The following is a 26,245-nucleotide window of genomic DNA, read 5'->3' on the forward strand; positions in this document are numbered from 1 at the left end:
ACATATAAAGTAGCACAAACGAGTTTATCTTGTTGGGCAGACTGGATGGACCGTACAGGTCTTTTTCTGCCGTCACCTACTATGTTACTATGTAAAAAGACAACTTCATGGAGGTCAATGACTTCTAGTGAAATGCCTCAGCTTATATCTATCATTTTACAATAAAAGACATAATCTAAATGTAAATCATAATGTAAATGTAATACCATTTGAAATCCTGTACCCGGAAATGGCGATCACCATCACGGCATAATGTAAGCCACATTGAGCCTACAAATAGGTGGGAAAATGTGGGATACAAATGCTACAAATAAATAAATGATTAGAACACAAGTTTTACTGTATTCCTACTTAGATTTTGGGTGTTTTAGGTATAAAACTTAGCAAGTTCATTCCTCATGTTATATTTAAAATATTAAAACAATGACTTATGAGAATTAATTTTTTTATAACTAATGCAGGATTAATTTATTATGCATATCCCATGAGAATGTTTAAACATGAACAAAAGGACATAAGCAAAAGCTTCCTTAAAAGAAAAATTTCAAAGGACTTCTCAACAGGCTTTCTCTCATGGTAAAGACATTTTTGGAGACAGGGTTGAAATGAATATAACCTCTGTAACAGAATAAAAACTTCTGCCCATGTTTCTGACAATTTAATGTAAAAGTATTTCCCATCTTCTTCAAAATATTCCCTCCTTGGCTCTCTTTCTCCCTCTGCTGATCTTCCTAGTTCTTCATTTTCCCCAAAGATTTCTTCTTACATGGGCAATTATCACAATTGAGGATCAGGAACAGGAAACAGAAAAAACCTCTACGTCAAATAATCCAGTAGTGGAAAAGACAGATATGGAGCGTCTGTTTACGCTTTCCAAAAATACTAGGACAAGGGGGCATGCGATAAAGCTGGAGTGCAGTAAGTTTAAAACAAATAAGAGAAAAAATTTCTTTACTCAGCGCGTAATTCGACTCTGGAATTCACTGCCGGAGAATGTGGTTAAGGCGGTTAGCTTAGCAGAGTTTAAGAAAGGTTTGGACGGCTTCCTGAAGGAAAAGGCCATAGAATGTTATTAAATGGACGTAGGGGAAAAGCCACTATTCCTGGGACAAGCAGTACAAAATACTTTGCTCCGTGGATCTTGTCGGGTGATTGTGACCTGGATTGGCCACTGTCGTAGACAGGGTGCTGGGCTAGATGGACCTTTGGTCTGTCCCAGTGTGGCGATGCTTTTGTCTTATACATATACTCACATCCTGATTCTTACAGCTCACTGGAAGTATCTCCGATTTTGACTGGGAACACATCACTTTCAATACCATATTTTGCCTTTTGGCCTCACAACAGCTCCCAGGGTCTTCACCAAATGTCCTGAGGTAGTTGCAGCATCGCTACACAGACTGGGAGTCCATGTGTTGCTGTATCTTGACAATTAGCTGGTGAAGAGCACTTCTGAGGAAGGTGCTCAAGAGTCCATGTGAGAATTGCAAGCCTGCTTGTCCTCGGAGAAATTGTGCACTATTTCCAATATTTCCCCCAAAATGAAAACTCCCATAAATGACACAGTATGCTAAACAAAAATAAAATGTTTGGACTGCACAATGCTAGTGGTTATTACGTGAGTTGAGATGCTTATCAGGTAGGTACGGACTATCAAAGCTGCTTTCAACAATGTGCTATAATGAGCATGCTAATCTTTCTCTAAAAGCAGAAAGAAAGGACTCCAAAATTGGACTCTTCAAACTCTATTGGGAGACTTTTTCCCAACTCCATTCCAATGAAATCTGATAAAGTAAAAAGGCAATCATGTGGCAAAGGCCAGCTATCTTGATTTTCCATGGGAGGAAAACAAACAAACAAACAAAACACATATAACACATACACTTTTCCTCTCATAGGAAGGAATGGGAAGTGTGTAGGCAAAGCAGAACTGGTTGGACTTACTCTTGTCTTGAGCTGTAGTAAATGTATTTGGGATAAAAGCTGAGGGGAGGCAAATAAAATCCATACATCTAAATGGGTAAAAAATCATTTGGGGACTGCAAAAGATGAGTGAAGCCTGATAATGGAGTGGATTTATGGGCATCAAATATCTTTTTTAGGCCATTCCAAGTAAGTTATTGGGCATTTCAAAACACTCTGAATGCTGGCCAAATATCCCCTTATATGAAAGCAGGTATCTTGAAAAGTATTAGGCCACTATTCTCCTAATGGGCGACTAAACATTCAGGAAGATGGGCAAAGAGTGGTGTGAGGAAAGCAGACATAGCTGTAAAATATACTTACTCTCACAGTGCTCTAAAAACTGGATGCATTCATGGATGACGCTATCTCGCAGCATGATCATGTGCTTTGACATGTTTTCCAGTAAGGAAAGGAAGCAACGCTTGGCATAATACCAGGTATCTGTTCCAAGCTGTGAACAACAAATATTAGCTATTAATCCTATTTTAAACACTTACAACTACATATTACACATGCTAACAAACACCACAAGTAGTTTCTAAATTTAGTATATTTACACTTGCATAATCAATATTGTGTTTTCAAAAACTTGAGGCAACATGTGTCGTATATTTTATTTTATTACATTTGTACCCCGCACTTTCCCACTCATGGCAGGCTCAGTGCGGCTTACATATTGTATACAGGTACTTATTTGTACCTGGGGCAATGGAGGGTTAAGTGACTTGCCCAGAGTCACAAGGAGCTGCCTGTGCCTGAAGTGGGAATTGAACTCAGTTCCTCAGTTCCCCAGGACCAAAGTCCACCACCCTAACCACTAGGCCACTCCTCCTATTCAATCTAAAAGCTAGTTATACTGGTCACCTTCTTTCAGACTTTTTTTGTTCTGGCTGCTGCTTTGATATAAGAAATAAAAAAGGAAGCTTCATCAGCAAGTTTAATGAACTGAAAAGGTTATTAGCAAACAGGCAGTAGGAGTACACAAGAGAAAAACGGAGGGAAAAACCAGTTTTGAGATCTGATGTTATATAGCCCCCCCCCCCCCCCCCTCACAGCAGTAACCATTGGAATGGTTGGAGGAAAATATCATGAAAACATAGAGCAAGCACGTAATCACCAGGTGCAGCAGTGGGCCCTAGTGGCCAGAATAAAGAGCTGTGAAACTTGAAAACAGATTTATCATTGCTGTATGATCTTATGAATGTCATAGAACTTCCTGGGGCCAGTTTATAGTGTATATGTCGGTGCCAGCAAATATCAGAGATTAAGGCTAATCAAATACCTTTATCCAGTTAACGCAGACCTGCTAGTTAGTCAGCCCAGCTTAAGGGCATAGTTATCAATTCAGGCTAGACAACACATACCTCCGGTTTAGAAAAAAAACTAAAAAAAAACTTTTCCTTTCCCAAAATTCATACTGTGACAATCCTCTCCACCGGCCTGACAGCCAACAATCTCAACCTCGCACAAATGTTTATGTTCCTTCTCTTATGATGCTCATGTCAATGACGTGTGTACTGTAACATCTTTATAATCTAACTACTGTAAACTACACTGAACCCTGTTTAGGGGATTTTTGCAGTATATAAGCCCTAATTTGATTTGATTGATTTGAAACTGAAACCATAACAAACAAAGATGATTTGATTTAGTCCCCCATCTGTTTTCGCTCCATTTTTCAAATTCTGTTCAGGTAGCATGAAATTTAAGCTAGGAACAATCTTTGTGTATTCTAGGAGTTCTGTTGGACTCTAACCTAATGATGAATGCTCAACTAAGTAAATAAATTAAGGGGGCTTTTTATAAGCTTAAAGTATTTAACTGCCGCTGTGTTACTTTTTTCTTTGGAAACAATTGATTTGATTAGTTCAAAATATAATATCTTCTGCTTTGGACTATGTCATGAAATGCCTAGCCACCCATCTGGGGTTACCCACCTGGGGTTACCCCACGACCACTTAGAGGGTCTATCCCCAGCACAGCTAAGGTCAGCCTGCACCTGCCACTTGTGTTCTACACTAGCACCCTCCTCCCACTAACTGGGTCACAACCCAACCGTCTCTGGGCGAGTCTCCCGCTCTCCAATTATCCACAGTGATTTCTAGCAGCCACACTCCCAGTGGTCCCACAGTTCCCAGAAAGCACTCAAAGGCCCAACACACAGACCACCAGAATTCTTTATCATTCCAGACAGACAGAGTCAACAAACTAAACAGGTTTATTGTCACAATGGAACAATGAACAAAAAATGTGAAAACAGCAAACAATAACAGGTAACTGAATTAAGGATTAATTATAATGCTAACTAAACATCTATATACTGTCTAAACAGTACCTGGGAAGATCCGGATATATAACTGTTCACAGAGCCTCAGCAAAGAGATCTGTCTCTCTTTCCTCCCGGGTTAAGACTGAAGCAACAGCCAGCACTACTGGGTAATTTTTCAAACTCCAGGCCAATCAGAGCCCAGTTAACAAGATTTAAAAATATACTGCTGCTTGCTTCCTGCTTGTGTTAAAGAAAAAGAACATTCAGTTCTTTATAACAGATGTACAGCAAAGAAGCACTGCCTGCTGGCCAAATAGGAGAAATATACTTCAGGACATAATTAAAACAGTAAAATATATAATACATTTTATAGGCTTAAAACACACAGTTTCTTCATACCCCCCACCCCCCTTAAGAAAGATACCCCGGACTGCAGCCTCCACAGACAGCTGATCGGGTCTCAATACTCCAGTGTCGGGGTGGTTCTGGCTCTTCCTTTCTGGAGAGGCCATCAGCGTTACCTTGTTCACTACCTTTCTGATGATGTATGGTGAAATTGTACATTTGCAGGAACAGGCTCCGCCGGAGTAGTTTCCCATTCTCTTCTGAAACCCTCTTCAGCAAGACCAAAGGATTGTGATTTGTGTTGCCAGTAAACTCTTGCCCATACAGATATGGTTGTAACTTCTTGAGGGCCCACACTAAGGCTAGACACTCCTTTTCAACAGTGGCATAGGCTACCTCTCTGTGAAGGAGCTTGTGACTTAGATACACAATGGGGTGCTTCTCCCCTCTGCTATTCACTTGACTGAGTACAGCCCCAATGCCATATGCCGAGCCATCAGTCTGTACCACAAATCTTTGCTGGTAATCAGGAGCAGTTAGTACTGGATCGGTAGCTAATACCGTCTTTAATTTTTGGAAGGCCACTTCACATTCTGGCAACCAGGTAACGATTCGGGGTAGTCTCTCCTTAGTCAAGTTGGTCAGGGGCTTAACTAGTGAGGCACAAACTTCCTGTAATATCCCACTGTTCCAAGGAAGGCCAATACTTGCCTTTTAGTTTGGGGAGTGGGCCAGTCTTGTATAGCTTCCACCTTAGCTGGTTCATGCTTCAGCTGTCCATCTCCCACTCTGTGCCCTAAATATTGCACTTCTGCAACCCTGACAGTTGCTAGGTTTTATAGTCAGGTGGGCTTCCATGATCCGGTCTGGTTCTCCACTCAAAAGGATCAGGTGGTCATTCCAAGTCTGACTATACAGCAATGTCATCAAGATAAGCCCTAAAATACTCCTGGAGTCCATCTAGCAGACGATTCACCAAGGATTGAAATGTACCAGGGATATTTTTCATTCCAAAAGGCATCACAGTAATTCATACAGACCAAATGGGGTAATAAATGCTGATCGCTCCCGAGCAGTTGCTGTTAGGGGAATCTGCCAGTACCCACGGCTATGGTCCATTGTAATCAGGTACTGGGCTCCTGATAAATGGTCTAGTAACTCGTCCATCTGGGGCATTGGATAGGCATCAGATACAGCACAATCATTAAGTCTCCAGTAATCCACATAGAAGCGGGTTGTGCCATCTTTATTGGGAACAAGAACTACAGGAGAAGACCAGGGACTACGAGACTTCATTATAACACCTAGGGCTAGCATCTCATCAATCTCCTGCTTCATTTGCCTCCCCACCTCAGCAGATATTCGATATTCACCTGCTTCAGTGGGTCATGGCCACCCATGTTACATAGTAATTAGCCAAATGGGTAAGTCCTGGTTTAATGGAAAACACATCAGCACACTTTTGCAATACTGCTTCCAACTGCAGTCTCTGGGTCAGGGTTAATTGCTCTCCCACCACAATTTATTCTATAGATCCCACTGCTAGGAGGTCAAGTATGGGTTCACTATCCTGGTAGACTGCACACAGCTAGCACCATAGCTGTGCAATTTGAATAGGCCTTTAACATATTTACATGAAAAGTACGCTGCTTTCTGTCTTGAGAGTCCATAGATATAACATTGTTTGTATCATTCAGGCAACTTATGACTTCGTAAGGTCCCACCCAATTGGCTTGAAGTTTATTCTGATGTACTGGGACTAAAATAAGTACATGCTGGCCCTCATAAAACTCTCTATTTTGAGCCTTACGATCATACCAGGTCTTCTGCTTAGTCTGGGCTGCCTGCAAGTTGTCTCTGACAAAGCCCACAAGTTCTTCTCATTTCTGCCGCATATTAAATACATATTCAATTACAGGGGTGTCAGAGGTATCAACTTTCCCCTATCAATGTTCTCTTATTAGGTCAAGGGGCCCTCTTACCCTTTGGCCATAAAGCAACTCAAATAGGGAGAACCCTCTAGACTCTTGAGGTACTTCTCTATAAGCAAACAGTAGACAGGGCAAGTATTTCTCCCAATCATAGTCTCCCGTTTCCACAAAAGTATTTAGCATATGCTTTAATGTTCCATGAAATCTCTCCACCAACCCACACTAGACGGCAAACCTCCTCCATTTGAAAGAGTAGCATCTCTTTGTGGAATCTTTCCTGGAAGCAAGCAAGCAAGACTCGGGAGACACCCTCTGAAAGACCGGAAGCGAATTCTAAGCTCTTGACATCCAGGCCGTGAGAGCCAGACACTGGAGGTTGGGATGTAGAAGTGACCCCTCATTCAAAGTGATGAGAGTTAGAAAACACTTCAATTTCCACGGTTTCCCGGAGGACAATTCCACAAGAAGAGGGAACCAAATCTGATGCGGCCAGTAGGATGCAATCAGGATCATGGTTCTGCAGTCTTGCTTGAGTTTCAGCAAAGTCTTCCCTACTAGAGGTATGGGAGGATATGTATACAGAAGACCTGTTCCCCAATGTAGGAGAGAGGCATCCAATGCTAGTCTGTCGTGGGCCTGAAGCCTGGAACCAAACTGAGGGACCTTGTGATTGATCTGAGTGGCAAAAAAATCCACCGAGGGGGTGCTCCACGCTCGGAAGATCTTGCGGGCAATGCCCATGTTGAGCGACCACTCATGAGGTTGCATTACCCTGCTCAGCCTGTCAGCCAGATTGTTGTTTACGTCCACCAGATAAGTAGCTTGGAGGAACATGTCTTGATGGTGTGCCCAAAGCCACATCTGGACGGCTTCCTGTCACAGTGGGTGAGATCTGGTGCCCCCCCTGTTTGTTGACATAGTACATTGCAACCTGATTGTCTGTTTGAATTAAGATAATTTGGCTGGATAGCTGATCTCTGAAGGCCTGTAGAGCATTCCAGATTGCTCGAAGCTCCAGGAGCTTGATCTGAAGACCAGTTTCCTGGATGGACCAAGCTTCCTGAGTGTGAAGCCCATCTACATGAGCTCCCCACCCCAGCAGAGATGCATCCGTCGTCAGCACTTTCTGTGGCTGAGGAATTTGGAATGGATGTCCCATGATCAAATTGGTTTGAATGGCCCAACATCGAAGGGAGTTCCAAAAGTCGATGGAGAGTTGGATGACATCCTCTAGGTTGCCCGCAGCTTGATACCACTAGGAAGCTAGGGTCCATTGAGTGGATCTCATATGTAGACATACCATCGGTGTTACATGAACTATGGAGGCCATATGCCCCAAAAGTCTCAACATCTGCCAAACTGTGACTTGCTGAGACGCTCGAACAGTGAACACCAAGGACAGAAGGTTGTCTGCCCGTGTCTTGGGGAGATAAGCTCGAGCTGTCATCATGTTCAGCAGTGCTCCTATGAACTCCAATTTCTGAACAGGAGTGAGATGGGACTTGGTGTAATTTATTACGAACCCTTGTAGTTCCAACACCTGAATAGTCATCCGTATGGACTCCTGAGCACCGTCCTCCGAGGTGCTCTTCACCAGCCAATAGTTGAGATAAGGGAACACACGAACTCCCAGTCTGCGTAGCGATGCTGCAACTACAGATAGGCATTTTGTAAATACCCTGGGCGCAGACACCAGGCCAATGGGCAATACGCAGTACTGAAAGTGCTGCGTTCCCAGCCGAAACCGAAGATACTTCCTGTGAGCTGGGAGTATCGACATGTGCATGTAAGCATCCTTTAAGTCCAGAGAACATAGCCAATAATTTTCCTGAATCATGGGAAGAAGGGTACCCAGGGAATCCATCCTGAACTTTCCCGCACCAGGAATTTGTTCAGGGCCCTTAGGTCTAGGATGGGACGCATCCCCCCTGTTTTCTTCTGCACAACGAAGTATCCGGAATAGAATTCCAACCCTTCCTCCCCTGGTGGAATGGGTTTGATCGCATGGGCCTTTAGAAGGGCGAAGAGTTCCTCTGCAAGTACCTGCTTGTGCTGGGAGCTGTACGAATGAGCTCCCAGTGGGCAATTTGGAGGTTTAGATTCCAGATTAAGGGTGTATCTTAACCGGACTATTTTAAGAACCCACCAGTTGGAGGTTAAAAGAGGTCACCTTTGGTGAAAAAAACATTAACCTCCCCTCAACCAGCAAGTTGTCATGTATGAACACTTTTACTGTGGCTATGCTTTGCTGTAGCCAGTCAAAAGCCCGTCCCTTGCTATTGCTGGGGAGCAGCAGGGGCCTTGGGTGCACGCTGTTGACAAGAACGAGCATGCTGGGTCTGAGCCTGAGTATGCTGGAGAGATGTTGGAGTGTACCTACGCCTTGAGAAGGAATAGGGAGAACTCCGAGTCCCGCGAAAAAAACCTCCTGGAGGAGGAGGTTGTAGCAGAAGGCACCTGGCGGGAGAGAAAAGCCATAGCATCTGTATGCTTCTTGATCTGCTCAACAAGATCCTCTACCTTCTCTCCGAAAAGGTTATCCCAAACATCTAGGTCAGAGACCCATAGCCATGAGAGTCTACACACCGCTAAGCCTTGAGCAGAGAGTCTAGATGCCACATCAAAAGTGTTGTAAGAGCCCCTGGCCAGGAATTTTCGGTACGCCTTCTGCTGCCTCACCACCTGGTGAAAAGGTTCGGCTTGCTCTGGTGGGAGGGCATCAACCAAACTGGACAACTGTCTCACCGAGTTCTGCAAGTGGATGCTCGTGAAGAGCTGGTAAAATTGAATACGGGCAGCGAGCACAGCGGCCTGATACGTCTTCCTCCCAAAAGAGTCCAAGGTTCTAGCTTCTCTGCCTGGGGGCGCCGAAGCATAGTCCCTAGAACTCTTGGCTCTCTTGAGAGTGGAATCCACCACTAAGTAGTTATGAGGTAACTGAGACCTCATTAACCCAGGCTCTCCGTGGATCCGATACTGGGAATCTGTCTTCTTGGGGATCACAGGACCAGACAGAGGGGACACCCAGTTTCGCAAAAGGACTTCCCCGAGTACCTTATGCAAAGGAGCTGTCACTGCCTCTTTAGGTGAAGAGTTGTAGTCCAGGACCTTGAGCATCTCAGCCCTGGGCTCATCCTCCACATTTATGGGGAATAGAATGGCCTCAGCCATTTTCCAAACAAAAGAAGACTGTCTCCTCTAAGGTGGAGGGGATGGTTCAGAGGGTATCCTGAAGGACTCAGCTGAGAAGTACCTGGGATCCTCCTCTGACCCCCATGAGTGCTCCTCTTCTGTATCGGAAAGCACATCCCTCAGTGACCTCAGAGACTGTACCTACCTCGACGCCGAAGACCAACAGTCTCAATGGTGATGTTGAGGGGCCGATGCCTGCATGGATGGTGGTGAAGCTTCCTCCACCCATATCGATGGAGAGTTGACCTGGGTGGCAGCCGATACCGGAGCTGTAAGTGGCACCAAGCTCGGAGACCTCACCGCAGGTAGGGACCCAGACGCCACTGCAACAGAAGGTTCGGGAGGCGCAAGCACCCCCGACACCGACTGGCGCAGCAGTCCTTCCAGAAGATCTGGAAGTAAGGTCCGGATACGCTCGTCGAAAGCTGCCATTGGAGAAGGCTGCGGTGCTGATGGACCAGTTGGTGGCAGAATCGTTTGAAGCTCGGGAGCCTCGGGAGACTGCTAGGAGGCCGATGCATAGGCACCTCCTGTATGGAGGGGGAGCAGTTCTCCTGATGCCGATGCTTCTCGGGTGATGAATTCCTCAGCACCCTGGAGCTCCCGGCACTGTGTGTCGAGGGGCAACGGTGACGGTGCTTCTTCGCCTTCGCTTGATGCACATCACCGAAGCTCCTCAGTGCCGATGAGGACGATGTTGAATTCTCATGTCGCCTTGGGGTCATGTCCGTTGATGGACGGTCCCAGGGAGCCTGCACAGCAGGAGGCCTCGAGATAGGTGAAGACCACTCGATGCCTCACTGCTCCCAGCATGCTGTGGCCTCTCAGCAGCCATGAATACCTCTGCTCCTGATGTTGATGCGTCCCTCGATATCGACTCCGCCAACTTTGGTACCGATGTTGATACCAACGTCGAAGGACTGGACCGAGCCCAAAAAACTTCTCTCTCTCTGGGCTTCTCGAGCAATTTGAGTCCTTTTCTTCATACGAAGGTAAAGGGCACAACGAGCTGGGATATGGTCGGGCCCAAGGCACTGGATACACCAAGTATGGGTATCTGTACCTGAGATGGTCCGGTTGCACCAAGTACGTTTGAAGCCGCTGGGAGTCTTCGATGACATGGAAGGGAAGACCGCACCGGCAAAATCAAACAGCTCGATTGTGCCTATAAAAAGAGACACAAAAAAGGAGAGACCCGACCATGCGGCCTAAACAGCGGCCGCTATGAAAAATAAAGGAAACTTGAAAAGGGAAAAATAAACCTAAGAAAATAAAACTTTTCTTTTTCCCCAAACAAACTGACAACTAAATAAAACCCGAAGGTCAAAAACAGTGAAGGCTCTTTCCCGGGCACAAAGAGGAGCATCAGATGAAAGCTGCTGCTGCTGCTGCTCTTCACGCAGAAAGAAAAAAACTGAGGTATGCGCTCGTGCGACAGGTGGGAAATCGGTCCACACATGCGCGTTGTAGCGCTGCACGCGCACCAGAAGGCTCTGGCAAATTTTTTTGCTTTGCTATGATTTATGCCGGTTCCCGGGCTGACGCGGATCGTCAACCCACTTGTGAGTATATTACATCCTGCTTGTCCTCAGAGAAAAATATTTACTTTCTCATTTATGTACCTTATCTGACTGAGTTATTCCAGAACCAGCCCATAATCCTTGCCCAGGATCTCACAGGGCCCAAACTGGTAGATGTGGTTTGGGATGCATTTCCTGATTTCCACTATTTCTTGCTATTTAGTATATTGCTATTGAAAATAGTGGTTGATTCCCCTTTGCTTCTATATTGAGTTAACTATATGGAGTGTCAGGGATCAACAACATGCATACTTTTAGCCGAGTAAAGAGTAAATAAACCTCAGGTGTGGTCAGAAAATAAATAACATGCATAGATTACATTTTCAAATCTATGTATACTTGTTTGAAGGGAAATGTACCTTAAAAAAGGTAAAGAAAAATAAAAATTTTAAAAACAGCAGGTATAAATCTCAGCATATACTTTTTCTCAGGACAATTTTAAAGAAAAATATATTTATACTTTCCTTTTCAAAACTCATACACACTCTGTGCCAATGAGCCTAACTTAAAAAAATACCCCCGTTAAGAGTCTCAGAATTTCCCCTTCTAAAATTTTGTTTCTTCAATTATAAACAGGATCCAACTTACCTTTTTATTATAGGGTTCTAAACTTTTAATCACTCGAGAAATGCCAAAGTCATAATTCCCTTTAGCACAGTAAAGTGTTCTAAAAAAATGAGAGGAAAAAGAGAGGATAAATGGCAATGCTTTCAGCTATACAGAAGGGCTTTAATACCAGAAAACTACTTGCTATGAAACGTCCTAGACTGAAGGCCAGGGCAGCTAAAAAAGTACAACCTGGTAATAGAATGGTCAAGCAAAGAAAAAAGGTGCTACAAAATGGACTTAGGAAAAAAACAAACAGACATGTTAATTTTGGGGTTGATATTCAAAAGAATTTAACTGGGCAGGAGAGGCTCCTGCTTGGTTAAGCAGTACTTAACCAGTTAGTGCTGCTGAATATGTCCACTAACCAGCCACCCTCTACTCGACTAGGCTAGAGGCAGGCCAGGGGTGGAGTTAGGGTAGAGCAGCAACTTAGCCGATTAGCAGCAATTTTTGGTCTACTAACTGGCTACATAATCTCATAAAGTTAGGACAGAAAAACAGCTGTTCAAGTGGCAAGTTAACTGGACACTGGTCTGAATATCGACCAATGCCCAGTTAACTTCCAGGTCGGCAAATAAACCTGGGAGCCACGCAAGGAGGTTTAATAAGACAGGAGACGTGGCATGAGCCTATCTGGTCCATTCTGTGGGCCAAAACCAGTGGCTGGTCAATTCTGTGGGCCGAAACCAGTGGCAGAGCTTGCCGCCATATTGAATGACCCCAAACATTTGCAGACACTATTGAAAACAATAGCAAACTTGTGAGGTTTATATGTGCTCTTAAAGCTCTAGTAGCTTGTTTAAGCTCCGCACCGTGCAATGTGGATGATGTCCCCCATATGTGAGAATATGGTCTGCGAATAGTTAAGCTCTGGAACTCTTTGCTGGAAAATGTGGTAACAGCAGTTAGCGTATCTGGGTTTTAAAAAGGTGTGGACAAATTCCTGGGGGAAAAGTCCATAGTTTGTACTGAGATAGACATGGGGAAGCAACTGCTTGCCCCAGGATTGGTAGCATGGAATGTTGCTGCTAATTGGGTTTCTGCTAGGTACTTGTGACCTGGCTTGGCCACTGTTTGGAAAACAGGATACTGGGCTAGATGGACAACTGCTCTGACCCAGTATGGCTACTCTTATGTTCTTGACCTCGGAGAATGGTGGATAGCCAACGCTTCTGCACTGGGCTCCTCTTCTGTCTCTAACTTTAAAGGAATGCCCTGAGACATCCCTTGAACAAATCAATGAAAGAGTTCATGTTTGAAAAGAGCATTGTTGCATATGTATAACAGGTCTGTCACGAAACACCTAGCCACCCACCTGTGGTTACCCTGTGGCCACTCAGAGGGTCAATCCCCAGCACCTGCCGCTTGTGCTCTACACTAGCACCCTCCTCCCATCAACTGGGTCACAACCACCTCTGAGCGAGTCTCCTGCTCCCAAACTATCCCCAGTGATTTCTAGGTTACTGGAGGCCACACTCCCAGTGGTCCCTCAGTTCCAAGAAAAGCACTCACAGACCCAACACACAAACCCCAGGATTCTTGATCAGTCCAGACAGGCAGAATGAACAAACAATTGTGTTTATTCTCATAAAAGTATTGAACAGTGGAACAAAAATGTGCAAACAGCAAACAGTAATAAGTAACTGAAAAATTGATCAATTAGAAAACTAAACATCTATATACTGTCTAAACAGTACCTGGGAAGATCAGGACATATAATTGTTCACAGAGCCTTAGCAAAGAGATCCATCTCCCTTTTTTTCAGGCTAAGACTGAAGCAACAGCCAGCAACAACTGCTGGGTAATTTCAAAAATCCAAGCCAATCAGGGCCCAGAACAATCAAGTTTCAAATAAAAACTGGTTACATCACTACAGGCACTTCCTATTATTTGTGTGCCAAATAAAAGAAAGAGAAGTCAGTTCTCTGTAACAACTTTAAGCATAAATATGCACCATCTGCTGGTCAAATAGGATAAATACACTTCAGCAATAATTAAAACAGGAAACTATTCAATACATTTTACAGGCTTAAAACACACTGTTTCTTCACAAGGTGGATTCTGTAAATAGCAGGACTGATTAGGCACACTAGAATGAAATAGCTTTCCCAGAGCTCTCTGTGACAGCTGCTGTGTCCTACTGACGTGCAAGGACATCACCAATTTGTGTGCCTAACCAAAATCCTGCTTATTGGCGGAAAATCCATAGCTTCCTTAACCACTGGGAACTGCAACAGGTGGAGTAGTCGCCTAGTGGTTAGCCATGAACTTTCTCAATCTCTGGGCCTCTTGAATGGAACACAGTGCCTTTAAGACTAAAAAAGAGTCCCAACTGGTAGAATTTAAACTGCAGTTAAAGGACCATTTATTGTGTCAGCATAGTTGCTTGAACTGACCTCTGTTAGTTGACTGCTGCCTATAGTTGATTATGGCTTGTTGTTTTATTTGTGTGTATATTATATTTGCTTTACTGTTCTCCGCCCTGGACAAGAGGAGGTTATAAATAATAAAACCTAAATCTAAAATTTAATGGTTAGTGCAGTGGCCAGGGAACCAGGTTCAATTTCCACTGCAGCTCCTTGTGACTCTGGGCAAGTCACAACCCCACATTGCCCCAGATACAAAATAAGTATCCATATATAATATGTAAACTGTTTTTGATTGTGACCACAGAAAGGCGGTATATCAAATCCCACCCCCTTTCCCTTTTTAAAGAGAGAGTATACATGCCCTTTTTATTTGGAAAATTACCCAGGCTAAAGGTACTTGCAAACACTTGGTCCTTCTTTTTCTGTAGGTAGGGAACACTATTTCACAATGCAGGTAAAAGCATGTGTACCTTCAGAGAAACTGAGCAATTTTCAGAAAGTACTTTTACCCAGAATTAATTTTGAAACTGAGCTCTCTTTGTAGAGCTATGTGCGGTACTATGTACACAGACAGGCACATTTCTCTCCTCTGATTTGACATTGTAGTGTTTTTAACGTGCCTACACTTAGTGTGCACGCTAACCATGTAGGCACCTATAGGGATATTGTAGGCACGTACATGGTTAACGCGCGTTAAAAACTTTAACGCGCCTATAACACTGTTTAGTAGACGGCCTATAGTGACTTACCCGATGACCAGGTTCACAATGCAAAGATGGTAAATTTTTTTATCAGGATCATCATAAGCCAGTTGTTCCTCTTCCTTTTCAATCTTTCTCATCAACTCCTCTGCCTATAAGCAAAGGGCAAATAAAGCAGAATGAACTGAATTATTTAAAAAAAAAAGAAAAAAAAAAAAAAAAAAAAAAGAGTACTACTGCTAGGGAAGTTGTAAGAAGAAATTTAACAGCAGTATATAGCCATTGATTCCTTCAACTACAAATGGTTCTCTGTTACAGTGAATCAAATGTAGCACAGACAAAACATGGTAACAACTGTTACTGGGATCGGTATATGACGCAATTCTGTTTGCAGACTATATAGTAAATATGAAAACAGTCTGCTTCTGGCACAGAGCCCAACAAATGCCACATGGACCAGAAGTAGGGGCCCAATATGCATTTCTTTGCCAAACAGCTTTATCTGAATACTACAGGACTATAAAATCAAATATATCTTTTGAGAACAGCCATACTATAAAACCAATAACTGGAACAGTTCTAAACCTAGAGCACTTCACAATCCTTCTAAGATTATGGGCCGAGATTACCAAGGAATTTGTCTAAGAAAAAAGGCCCTTTATGTGAATTCCAATTAACAACGAGAGCTCTGCAACTATGACTCAATAATTGCCTACTTCTGGCATAGCATGAAACGAGGGCATCAGCTGCTCTAAGACTGATATTATGCAGTTTGCAGAAATCTAAAAAAAAGGTCCAGCATAGAATGCCAATACAGCAATATCTCATGTTTATAGCATCTTTTGCAAACACAATCCTAGTATATATCCCAGTGCTGATCTGATCACATTCAGTTTTCTTAGTATAGCAACCTACTGTACAAAGGGTGTCATTTTTTTCATACATATATATGAGTCTTCAAGACAAGCTCACTGAAAATAAGAATGCTAAGACAATAGGGCATCGAAATGTTGAGGGCTTGAAGTCAATTAACATGAAACTATATACAAACTGGTTGTGAAGGTGCAGCCTGGAATAGAATAAAACCAGACCTAGGAGGGTGGAATTGGATTCTAGACACCAAACAAATTCTGCAGGACTGTCTGACCGAACCAGTTGTCACATCAGATATCCAGCTGAAGGCAATAGTGCAATGTGAATATGTGGACTGAAGACCACGTTGCCACCTTGCATATCTCCCCAATGGAGGCTGATCTCAAGTAAGCTACCGATGTAGCCATGGCTCTGACATGATGAGCTGTGACATGACCCTCAAGAGTCAGCCTAGCCTGGACATAAGTGAAGGAGTCAATCGGAAAGAGTGTGTTTGCTGAAGGCTACTCCCATCCTCTTAGGCTCAAAAGAAACACAAAGCTGTGTGGACTGTCTATGGGTTTTAGTCCACTCCAAATAGAAGACTAAGGCTCACTTGCAGTTCAAGATATACAATGCACTTTCGCCAGGATGAGCATGAGGTTCTGGGAAAAATGTTGGTAGAACAACTGACTGGTTAAGATGGAAATCTGGCACCACCTTAGGACGGAACTTTGGGTGCATGCGAAAAACTACTCTGTTATGATGAAACTTAGTGTAAGGTGGATCAGCTACTAGGGCCTGAAGCCCACTGACTCTGTGAGCTGAAGTGACTGCCACCAAAAATACAACCTTCCGGGTCAGAATCTTCAGATGACAGGAATCCAGTGGCTCAAAAGGAGCCTTCATCAGCTGGGTGAGAACGACATTGAGATTCCATGACACAGTAGGAGGTTTTACTGGGGGGCTTTGTCAACAACAAACTTCTCATTAATCAAACAGAGGCTGTACAGAGATAGTCTTATTCATAGATGGTAAGCACTGATTGCACTGAGATGTACCCTTACAGAGTTGGTTTTCAAACTAGATTCAAAGAGATGCAGGAGGTACTCAAGCAGTTTTTGTGTGGGGCAAATAAGAGGATCTTGGGCTTTGCCCTCATGCCAGACAGCAAACCTCCTTCGTTTAAAAAAATAACATCTCTTAGTGGAATCTTTCCTAGAAGCAAGAAAGATTCTAGAGACACCTTCAGGCAGATTTAAGGAGTGAAATTCAATGTTCTCAACATCCAGGCCGTGAAGGCCTGGGACTGGATATTGGGGTATAGAAGGAACCCTTCATTCTGTGTGATAAGGGTTGAAAATACTTCAATATCCACAGTTTTTCAGAGAACAACTCCAGAAGAATAGGGAACCAGATCTGTCTCGGCCAGAATGGAGCTATTAAGATCACATTCCCCAATCTTGCTTGAGTTTCAGCAAAGTTTTCTCTATGAGTGGGAAAGCGCAGGGTACAAATGTAACTAAAATAAAAATAAATAAAATATGAGAGGTATGGGAGGATATGCATAAAGAAAATCCTTTCCTCAATGGAGAAGAAAGGCATCCAGTGCTAGTCAACCGTGCGAGCTGAGCCTGGAACAAAACTGAGGGACTTTATTATTGTGATGAGTGGCAAAAAGATCTACCAGGGAGTCCACTCTCAGAAGATCTTGCAGACTATGCCCATGTTGAGAGACCACTCGTGAGGTTGCATCACCCTGCTCAGTTTGTCCAGAAGCTGCTCCCCTTGCTAGCCAGGTATGTGGCCCACAGAACCATCCCCTGAAGGATGGCCCACTGCCACATCTCCATCGCTTCCTGACACAAGGGGAAGGATCCCATACACCTCTGCTTGCTCACACAGTACATCACAACCTTGTTGTCTGTTTCAATGAGAACAATCTGGTTCAGCAAGCTGATCCCTCTATGCATTTAGATAATTCCAAATGGCCTTTAGCTCCAGGAAGTTGATGTGAAGAGCTGTCTCCTGAGCAGACCATGCCCCTTGGTTGTGAAGACCATCTACATGAGTCCCCCTCAACTGAGGTTGGATGCATCCATCATCAGCACCCTTTAAGGAGGAGGAATTTGAAATGGGAGTCCCCTGGTCAAATTCAGCCAAACTGTCCCCCAGAGTAGGGAGTGAACTAGATCTGGAGGGACTCGGATGACATCTGCTAGGTTCCCAGTAGCTGGAGACCACTAGGAAGCCAGAGACAATTGGGTTCCTCTCAAATGGAGGCAAGCCATGGGAGTGACATGCATTGTGGAGGCCATGTGGCTTAGCAATGTCAACATTTTGAGCTGTGACCTGCTTGCTGCTGCGGATTTGCGAGGTAAGCGCCACCGAGGCATCTGCTCTCACTTGCAGTAGGAAAGCTGGAGCTTGCACTGTATTGAGCAGGGCTCCAATCAATTCCAACTTCTGTACAAGGTTGCAAGTAGGAGTCGAGGTAGTTTATATCAAAACCTAGTAGTTTTTTCCATGGATGTCTGAGCACCTTCTTATGACATGCTCTTGATCAGCCAATTGTTCAGGTAGGGAAACACAGACTTTAGCCTGAATAGCGACGCAGTAACTACTGCAAGACACTTGGTACAAACTCTGGAAGCTGATGCAAGACCTAAAGGCAGAATGCGATACTGATAGTGGTGTTTCCCTACTCAAAATCTGAGATACTTCCTGAGATGGGAAGCATCGAAATGTGGGGATAGGCATCTTTAAGGCCAGACAGCACAGCCAATCGTGTTCCTGAATCTTGGGGAGAAGGGTGGCCAGGGAAATCATCCTGAACTTTTCTTTGACCAGGAATCTGTTTAGGACCCTTAGGTCCAGGATGGGGCAATATCTCCCTGTTTTTCTGAGCACAAGGAAGTACCTAGAATGGAATGCCTTCCCTTCTTCCCCTGGTCACAAGGATTCAACTGCATTGGGTGTAGAAGGGTGGAGGTTTCCTCTGCAAGTACCAGTTTGTGCTGAGAGTTACTGAATGATACTCTCGGTAGGCAATTTGGTGATCTCTGTCACCAAAGCAGACTGTAACCGAGAAAGACTATTTGAAGAACCCACCAGTTGAAGGTTACAGTGGGCCACCTTTAATGGAAAACTTTCAGCCTCCCTCCTACCGGAAGGTCATTTGGGATGGTTACTTTGACTGGGGAGCTGGTTCGGACTTTTGGGTCCTAGGCCGATGTGGACAGAACCACTGGTGCTGGGACTGCTGGGATGAATGGGATGGTGGCGGATGCATTTGAGAGTAGTAGGGTCTGTGTCTCAACCCACTTGGGAACCTCCTAGTGGAGGAGGATGGAGCAGGATGCTGCCGAGAGAGGCACTGAATGGTGTCAATATGCTTCTTAAAAGAAGTCAGTAACCTCCACCATCTTGTCTCCAAGACAGGGAACATCCGCTAACCTCTCTTGAACCGCTGATTCCAGGCCAGAAACATGTAGCCATGAGAGTCTATGCATTCCCACACCCATGGCGGACAGTCTGGATGCAATGTCAAAAGTATTATAGGTGCCCCTGGCCAGATATGTCCTATACTCCCAGCTGCTTTTTAGCCAACTGATGAAGTTCTGTGGCTTGCTCCTGAGGGAAAGAGTCCACGAGACTAAGTGCACAGTGAGCCAGGAACTTCAAGTAGATGCTCATGTGGAGTTGATAGGTCTGAATGAAGGAAATAAGCATTGAAGCCTGATAAAGTTTCTCCCAAATAAGTCCAGAGTCTGAGCCTTCCTACCTGGTGGCACCAAGGCATGAGTCCTGGAGCTTCTTGCCCCCTTGAGAGTGGATTCGACCACAAAAAAGTGAGACAGTTGCATCCTCTCAAATCCAGGAGCCTTTTGGATACGATACTACGTATCCACCTTCATTGGTACAACCTGCACTGAGAGGGCAGATTACCAATTCTTCATCAGTGCATCCTTCACACTAGGGTGTAACAGAACATGACTCCCTCCCTGGGAGCAGATTCATAGTCCAAGACTAACAGCATCTCAGCCCTTGGCTCCTCCTCTGTTTCCAACTTAAATGGGCTGGCTGAAACCATCTCCTCCACAAAACCAGTGAACAAGAAAACTCTCAGGTGGAAATTTATGCCTCTCCTGTTGTGGGGAGGGGTCAGAAGGGATACCATAAGACTCCTCCTCCACAAAGAAATGTGGATCCTCATCCAACTCCCATGAACGATCCAGATCAGAATTTTCTAGGTACTCAGGATGGTCTGACTGAGTCTGGGCCTGACTTAGATCAGTGGTACCATGTCCATGCCCTGGAGGACACAGAGGTACAACCCTACGACTCTGGGGAAACTTCCTCTCCTGATGCTGACGGCAGTACTGCAAGAGTCAACATCAACACCCGGCATCAAAGACCACTCCACAGGCAAAGCCTGGACTGCAGGAAAAAGCTGAGGTTGATCTGTAGCTGGCACAAGCACCCTTAATGCCTGCGCAGAATGCAGCTGGAACCTATGTGCCAGTTCCTCTCTAAGCATGGCTAGTAACATTCATTGAAAGGAGGCATCAGCAAAGGCTGGGGTGCTAGGTCAGAGACAGCCTGGAGAGGAGTCAGTGTCATACCAGAAGCAGAAGCCCTTTCTGCCCATAGACTGGCACACTGGCATCTCCACTAAAGAGGGGGCGTGATCCTCCCAGTGCTGTTTCAAATAACATGTTGCTCCCAGCACCGTGCTTCAATGAGGACGGATGCTGATGCTTTTTAGGCTTCCCTCAATGCACATCCATCAGGATCCCTCGGTGCCGAAGAGGACATTGAACCTGTACACGTCCTCGGTTGGGGGAAGGTTGCTGAGGGTGAGGCTGTACAGTTTCTTGGCAGTTTGAACAGTATAAGACAGAGCCTAAGAGCTGGTAAGATAGGAGAGTTTACCCTTCCCTGATGTGCCTGTCTGGAAGAATTCTGAAGGGGTTAGAGAAATTGTGGCTGAAGGTGGTTTTTCCCAACAGGAAAAAGGAGAGGAAAAGATGGAGTTTACTGAATAAGGTAATGGAGGAAACCTTGTAGTACCTATTGGGAGGCAAATGCTGAAGTTTAGAGAGGCTGTTGCAGTGGGTGGAGAGACCTCCAACTTTGTCTTTCCCTGGTGAGTAGAGGAAAAGAGGAAGAGAAAGGTACATATCAGATTATGCAGATAAGGGGTATACATCAAGTTCCTGAAGATGTGAAAGCTAGGAGAGTTTTGTTAGTTTGTTTCTTTTTCTCTGCAGGGCTACTGGTGGATGCTCAATACTAAATTGCCTTAGATGATCAGAGATGCATGAAAAGAGGCCTTCCTAGGCTGACTAAATAGGACACCTTTTTAAAATATGGTTCTTTTTTGTTTTTTGATGTGAGTAATGGATAAAGGACTGCTGGAGCTCAAAGACTAACAAGGAAAGAGAAAAGAGGTAAAGGGAAATGACAGAAGGAATTTCTTTTTGAAGAAGGATTGCTAAATTAATGCTGGCCTAATTGAAGATGAACAGTACCGCGGATGCTCAGAGAAATATTTACTAGAAGCGATCTAATCCAGAGACTGATTCTGGAACAAACAAGAGTGAAGGAACTGGTTTCTCCTGAACTTAACTTAGTTGTACTTACATAATGGGAAATGAACACTAATACCTAAAGGGGCTTGGGAAGTCACATGTTTATTTTATTGCATTGAAGGAGAAAGAACAAGTGGATCGCAGAGGATGCATGTCTTACAACCTTTATATTCTTCCTGCTGGCTGCATTGTGAAAATACAGTACCTTCTACTGGTGACAGTACTTACCTCTTCATTCTGACTGGTCATGATATAAGAAACACAGAGGTTCGCCAAGATGATGGCACTGACATTTAAGATCTAAAATATCAAGCAAGAAGAAAAAAAGAGAAAAGCCTGTTTTTAATTACTATAATGCATAAATGGGTTACAACACCACAAATACTGTTATGATTCTGCTAAACAGGCAGGGAAACGGCTGGAACCCGCTCTGCTAACAGGCAGGGGAATGGCTGGAACTCACCTCTCATTGGCCTGTCAGGATTTGAGCTGACGTTTGTAGCTGCAGACATCAGAAGCCAAGATCTACTTAACCTTACCTTTCCCTACAACCTTTGCTTTAGCGTTGATTGCTCATCTGAAGCCTGCTGGTGCTAGGGCACTTTGTGTATACATTGGAGTTTTGCTTCTCTCCTCGTTGTTTGTTGATTCTGTTTGTGTGTGTGTGTGCTGGGTATTCCCAGCATGAGCTTGATTGCCTCACTCCACTACACCTGGTCTGTTCCCTGTTTCTCTGGTTTTGTGCTGTCTGTGGTAAGCTTGTGCCTTGTATCATTCATGTTTGTTTGATTTAGTTTCCTTTCTCTCTGTGTTCTTTTTTGTGCTATGCTTAGGCTTTGTCCCTGTGGTTCTTCCTCTGTTTGGCAGCCTCCCTGTCCTTGCATTTGCTCCTGTTTGTTTAAGTTTCCCTTTGTTTACCTCACCTTTGCCTGCTGTATAGCCCCTACAGTTCGGTGTTTCAGGAGTAGCCTTTCCCTTAGCCTGTTTTCCCTTTGTTTGCTGTGTCTGTCTCCTGATTCCGGTGAGCAGTGCTCCTTATCTGATCTGTGTATGTTACGGCAACGTTCTCTGTTTCCTTACTCTTCCCTTTACCTTGAGTGCTGTGTGGCATAGCCTTGTACATTTCTATAGCAGTTCCCTTTATCCATGTGTGTTGTGGGGTCAGCCTTGTGCATTCTTTTGTGTGGATTCCCTTTATCTTGAGTACTGTGTGGCATAGCCTTGTATATTCCTATAAGCAGTTCCCTATAAGTTCCCTACTCCTCCACTGCTTATTCCTATAAGCAGTGGAGGAGTAGAATAAGCAGTGGAGGAGTAGCCTAGTGGTTAGTGCAGCGGACTTTGATCCTGGGGAACTGGGTTCGATTCCCACTACAGCTCCTTTTGACTGTGGGCAAGTCACTTAACCCTCCATTGCCCCAAGTACAAAATAAGCACCTGTATATATGTATACCGCTTTGAATGTAGTTGCAAAATACCACAGAAAGGCGGTATATCAAGTCCATCCTTGTGTGTTGTGGGGCCAGCTTTGTGTATTCTTATAGGTGGTTTCCCTTTACCTTTGTGTGCTGTATGGTATAGATTAGTGCATTCCCTTGTGGGGCTTCCTGTATCCTTGTCTGCCCTGTGGCACAGCCTTGTGTGTTCCTTTAGAAGCTTCTGTCTCTCGCCCTTTCCCTTGTGTCACTTGCCAGCGCTGTGTGCGCTGCTTGTGCTCCAGTCCCTTGGGGGATCCTCCATTGTTCTATCTCCCTTCCCGGTGTACGAGTGGGTTCCCGTTTGGCCGTAAGGCCCACACACTTGGACTCTGTATGAGTGGCTTCCCGATCGGCTGTGAGACCCGCCTGAATGCTCTATCTTCCATTTTCTGGTGGTGCTAGTTGTTTGTCCTGAGTGTGTGGGCCTTGGTGGCTGGAGTTGTGCATAGGGCCCGTTTGGTCTACCCTAGGCCTTGGCCAAGATTTTACGCTAGGCCTGGGCCTAGGCTCAAGGGCTCATAACCAGACAAACAAATATAATGGAACAGTGGCGTAGCAAGGGCGGGGTGGTGGGGGCGGTCCGCCCCGGGTGTCAGCGGGTGGGGGGGGGGGGGGGGTGCTCCGCTCCCGCTGCTCCCATCCTGTCCTGCCTTAAAAAAAAAAATTTTCGAAGCGCCGGAGTGGCAGGCAGCGCCTCGCGTCTGCCCTGCTAGTAAAAATCTCCTTGATGTCATCGTCGGGTCTTCCCACATTGAGTCCCGCCCTCCTCTGAGGTAATTTCCTATTACCGCGAGGGCGGGCGGGACTCAATGTGGGAAGGCCCGATGACGACGTCGAGGAGATTTTTACTAGCAGGGCAGACGCGAGGCGCTGCCTGCCACTCCGGCGCTTCGAAAAATTTTTTTTAAGGCAGAACAGGGTGGGAGCAGGAGAACGGAGCTGGTAGGTGTGTCGGGTTGGGTCGGGTGGGAGAGCTCAGAGGGGTGCTCAAAGGGGAGAAGGGGATTGGGGAGGGTGGGGGAGGGAGCCCAGATGGGTGCCCAGAGGAAAGAAGAGGATTGGGGAGGGTGGGGGAGCCCAGATGGGTGCAGGGGATTGGGGAGGGTGGGGGAGCCCAGATGGGAGAAGGGGATTGGGGAGGATGGGGGAGCCCAGATGGATGCTCAGAGGGGAGAAGGGGATTGGGGAGGGTGGGGGAGCCCAGATGTGTGCCCAGAGGGGAGAAGGGGATTGGCAAGGGTGGGGGAGCCCAGAGGGGAGAAGGGGATTGTGGAGGGTGGGGAGACCCTAGATGGATGGGAGAGGGAGGGAAGACGGATTGAAGGGGCAGAGAGAAAGGGCAGATGGTGGGTGGAAGGGGGAGAAAGAGGGCAGACTGGGGCAAATGGTGGATGGAAGGGGCAGAGATAGAAGGCAGATGTGGATGGAAGGGAGGAAGAGAGGGCAGATGTTGATGGAAGGAGGAGAGAAATGGCAGACTGGGGCAGATGGTGGATGGAAGGGGCAGAAATAGAGGGCAGATGTGGATGGAAGGGAGAGAGAGGGCACACAGTGGATGGAAGGAGCAGAGAGAGAGGGCAGACAGTGGGTGGAAGGGACATTAGAGAGGGCAGACACTGGATGGCACAGAGAGAGCGAAGACAGATGCTGGATGGAAGGAAGACAGTGAAAAGAAGATGAGGAAAGCAGAAACCAGAGACAACAAACTGCAAATATATATTTTTATTATTTTGCTTTAGGATATAGTATTGTAGCTGTGTTAATAAATGTTTATAAATAGAACATGTAAATAAGGTAATCTTTTTATTGGACTAATTTTAATACATTTTGACTTAACTTTCAGAGAACAAAACCCCTTTCCTCAGGTCAGGATAGGATACTGTAACAGCACTATACTGTATTGACCCGAGGAAGGAGATTTTGGCCTCTGGAAGCTAAATGTATTAGTCCAATAAAATGGTATTATTCTATTTTCTGTATTTGTTTCATTTCTATTTGTTAATTTGTAAAGTGGTGATTGGTATTTGTTAGTTTTTTCAAATTTACATCTGCTGTCTTTATATTTTGCACAGTACTCGGGGACATTTTCTGTTTCCGTGGTGTTGCATTGTATGCTGAGTCTGGCATCGGGGGTTCAGTTTAATTTTTGTTGTCTAAATAGAAAGTTTATGATTACTTATTCTATAGTGGATTAGGGTGTATCTGTGTTTGTGACATGGCTTTCAGTTGGCACTGACTGTGCAGGATCGATGATCTGTACTATTCTGTCTGGTTTCGTTTAACAATAGGTGAATTGATGTTCTAGTGCTCACTGTAGTGTTTAAGATGCTTTCCTTTTCCTTGTGTGACTCGTACAAATTACTGCTTATGGTATGGTAGAATTGCTCTATAGGTCCTGAGTGTTTTGTATTCTCGGTATGCCTAGTACTGGATTTGGGGGGGGGGGGGGGGGGTGTTAAAAAATGACCGGCCCCGGGTGTCAACTACCCTAGCTACGCCTCTGTAATGGAATCATATAATAGAAAGTTTTTGTTAACTATTAATAATTAGCAAAGGCCTTTCTAAAAATATGAAGTTTATGACTGTGATAGCTAATTTAAAACTAGATAGTCTCAATCTTATTGTTCTAAGTAATTTTTAAAATCACTTGCAATTTACGCTCTTTACATTACTTTTAAGTTTTCATTTTGAAACAGAAAATAATGGGATAATGGGCATATAAATTCTGCATAAAGCAATAATGACTGCCATCCTTAAACTCTCCATACCCAGCATCACCAGTTAATGAAACCATAAAATAACACGCTGCTTGAGTATGGGCATGCAGAGAATTAGGGAACCTTCTTTCACCCTTGTTATAGTATGATGGTAGGTGGACAGCTCCACTGTAAGAAACAGTATATTTCACTGTATTCTAAAAATCTGTACCTAACTTGTGCAAATTATCAACCAAAGCTTCTTAATCATGCATTCATGGGCGGATGCATTTCAGCTGAAACTTAATGCTGAAAAAACACAATGCCTTATATTCACTTCACAACATAACACAAGCAAATTTACCACCATAACCACATCAACCTTATCTCTTCCAGTTTCAGATACTTTGAAAATTCTTGGAGTTACCATCGATCAAAATCTTACACTCGAAAGTCATGTGAAGAATACAACCAAGATGTTGCATTCAATGTGGAAATTGAAAAGAGTAAGACCTTTCTTCCCAAAGAACATCTTTCGCAACCTGGTACAATCAATGGTGCTAAATCACCTAGATTACTGCAAAGTACTCTACGCTGGCTGTAAAGAGCAACTCATCAAGAAACTTCAAACAGCCCAGAACACTGCAGCCAGACTCATATTTGG

General features: G+C 44.7%; 1 protein-coding gene across 3 annotated transcripts in view; it reads right to left on the bottom strand.

The window, feature by feature from the left end:
- Positions 1–26,245, bottom strand: part of LOC115472368 (tetratricopeptide repeat protein 30A) — a 146,958-nt gene that overhangs the window by 12,049 nt on the left and 108,664 nt on the right. For 2 of the 3 annotated variants that reach the window (XM_030206623.1, XM_030206615.1), the window contains 4 exons: positions 21,636–21,707; positions 15,010–15,113; positions 11,871–11,949; positions 2,287–2,416 (listed from right to left, as the gene is read on the bottom strand). In XM_030206623.1, coding sequence (XP_030062483.1) covers positions 2,287–2,416; positions 11,871–11,949; positions 15,010–15,113; positions 21,636–21,707 — 385 coding nt within the window. The remainder of the gene's footprint in view (positions 1–2,286; positions 2,417–11,870; positions 11,950–15,009; positions 15,114–21,635; positions 21,708–26,245) is intronic. The other variant, XR_003942515.1, reaches the window with a different exon arrangement.

This window comes from Microcaecilia unicolor, chromosome 1 (assembly GCF_901765095.1).
Source record: "Microcaecilia unicolor chromosome 1, aMicUni1.1, whole genome shotgun sequence".
NCBI lineage: Eukaryota > Metazoa > Chordata > Amphibia > Gymnophiona > Siphonopidae > Microcaecilia > Microcaecilia unicolor.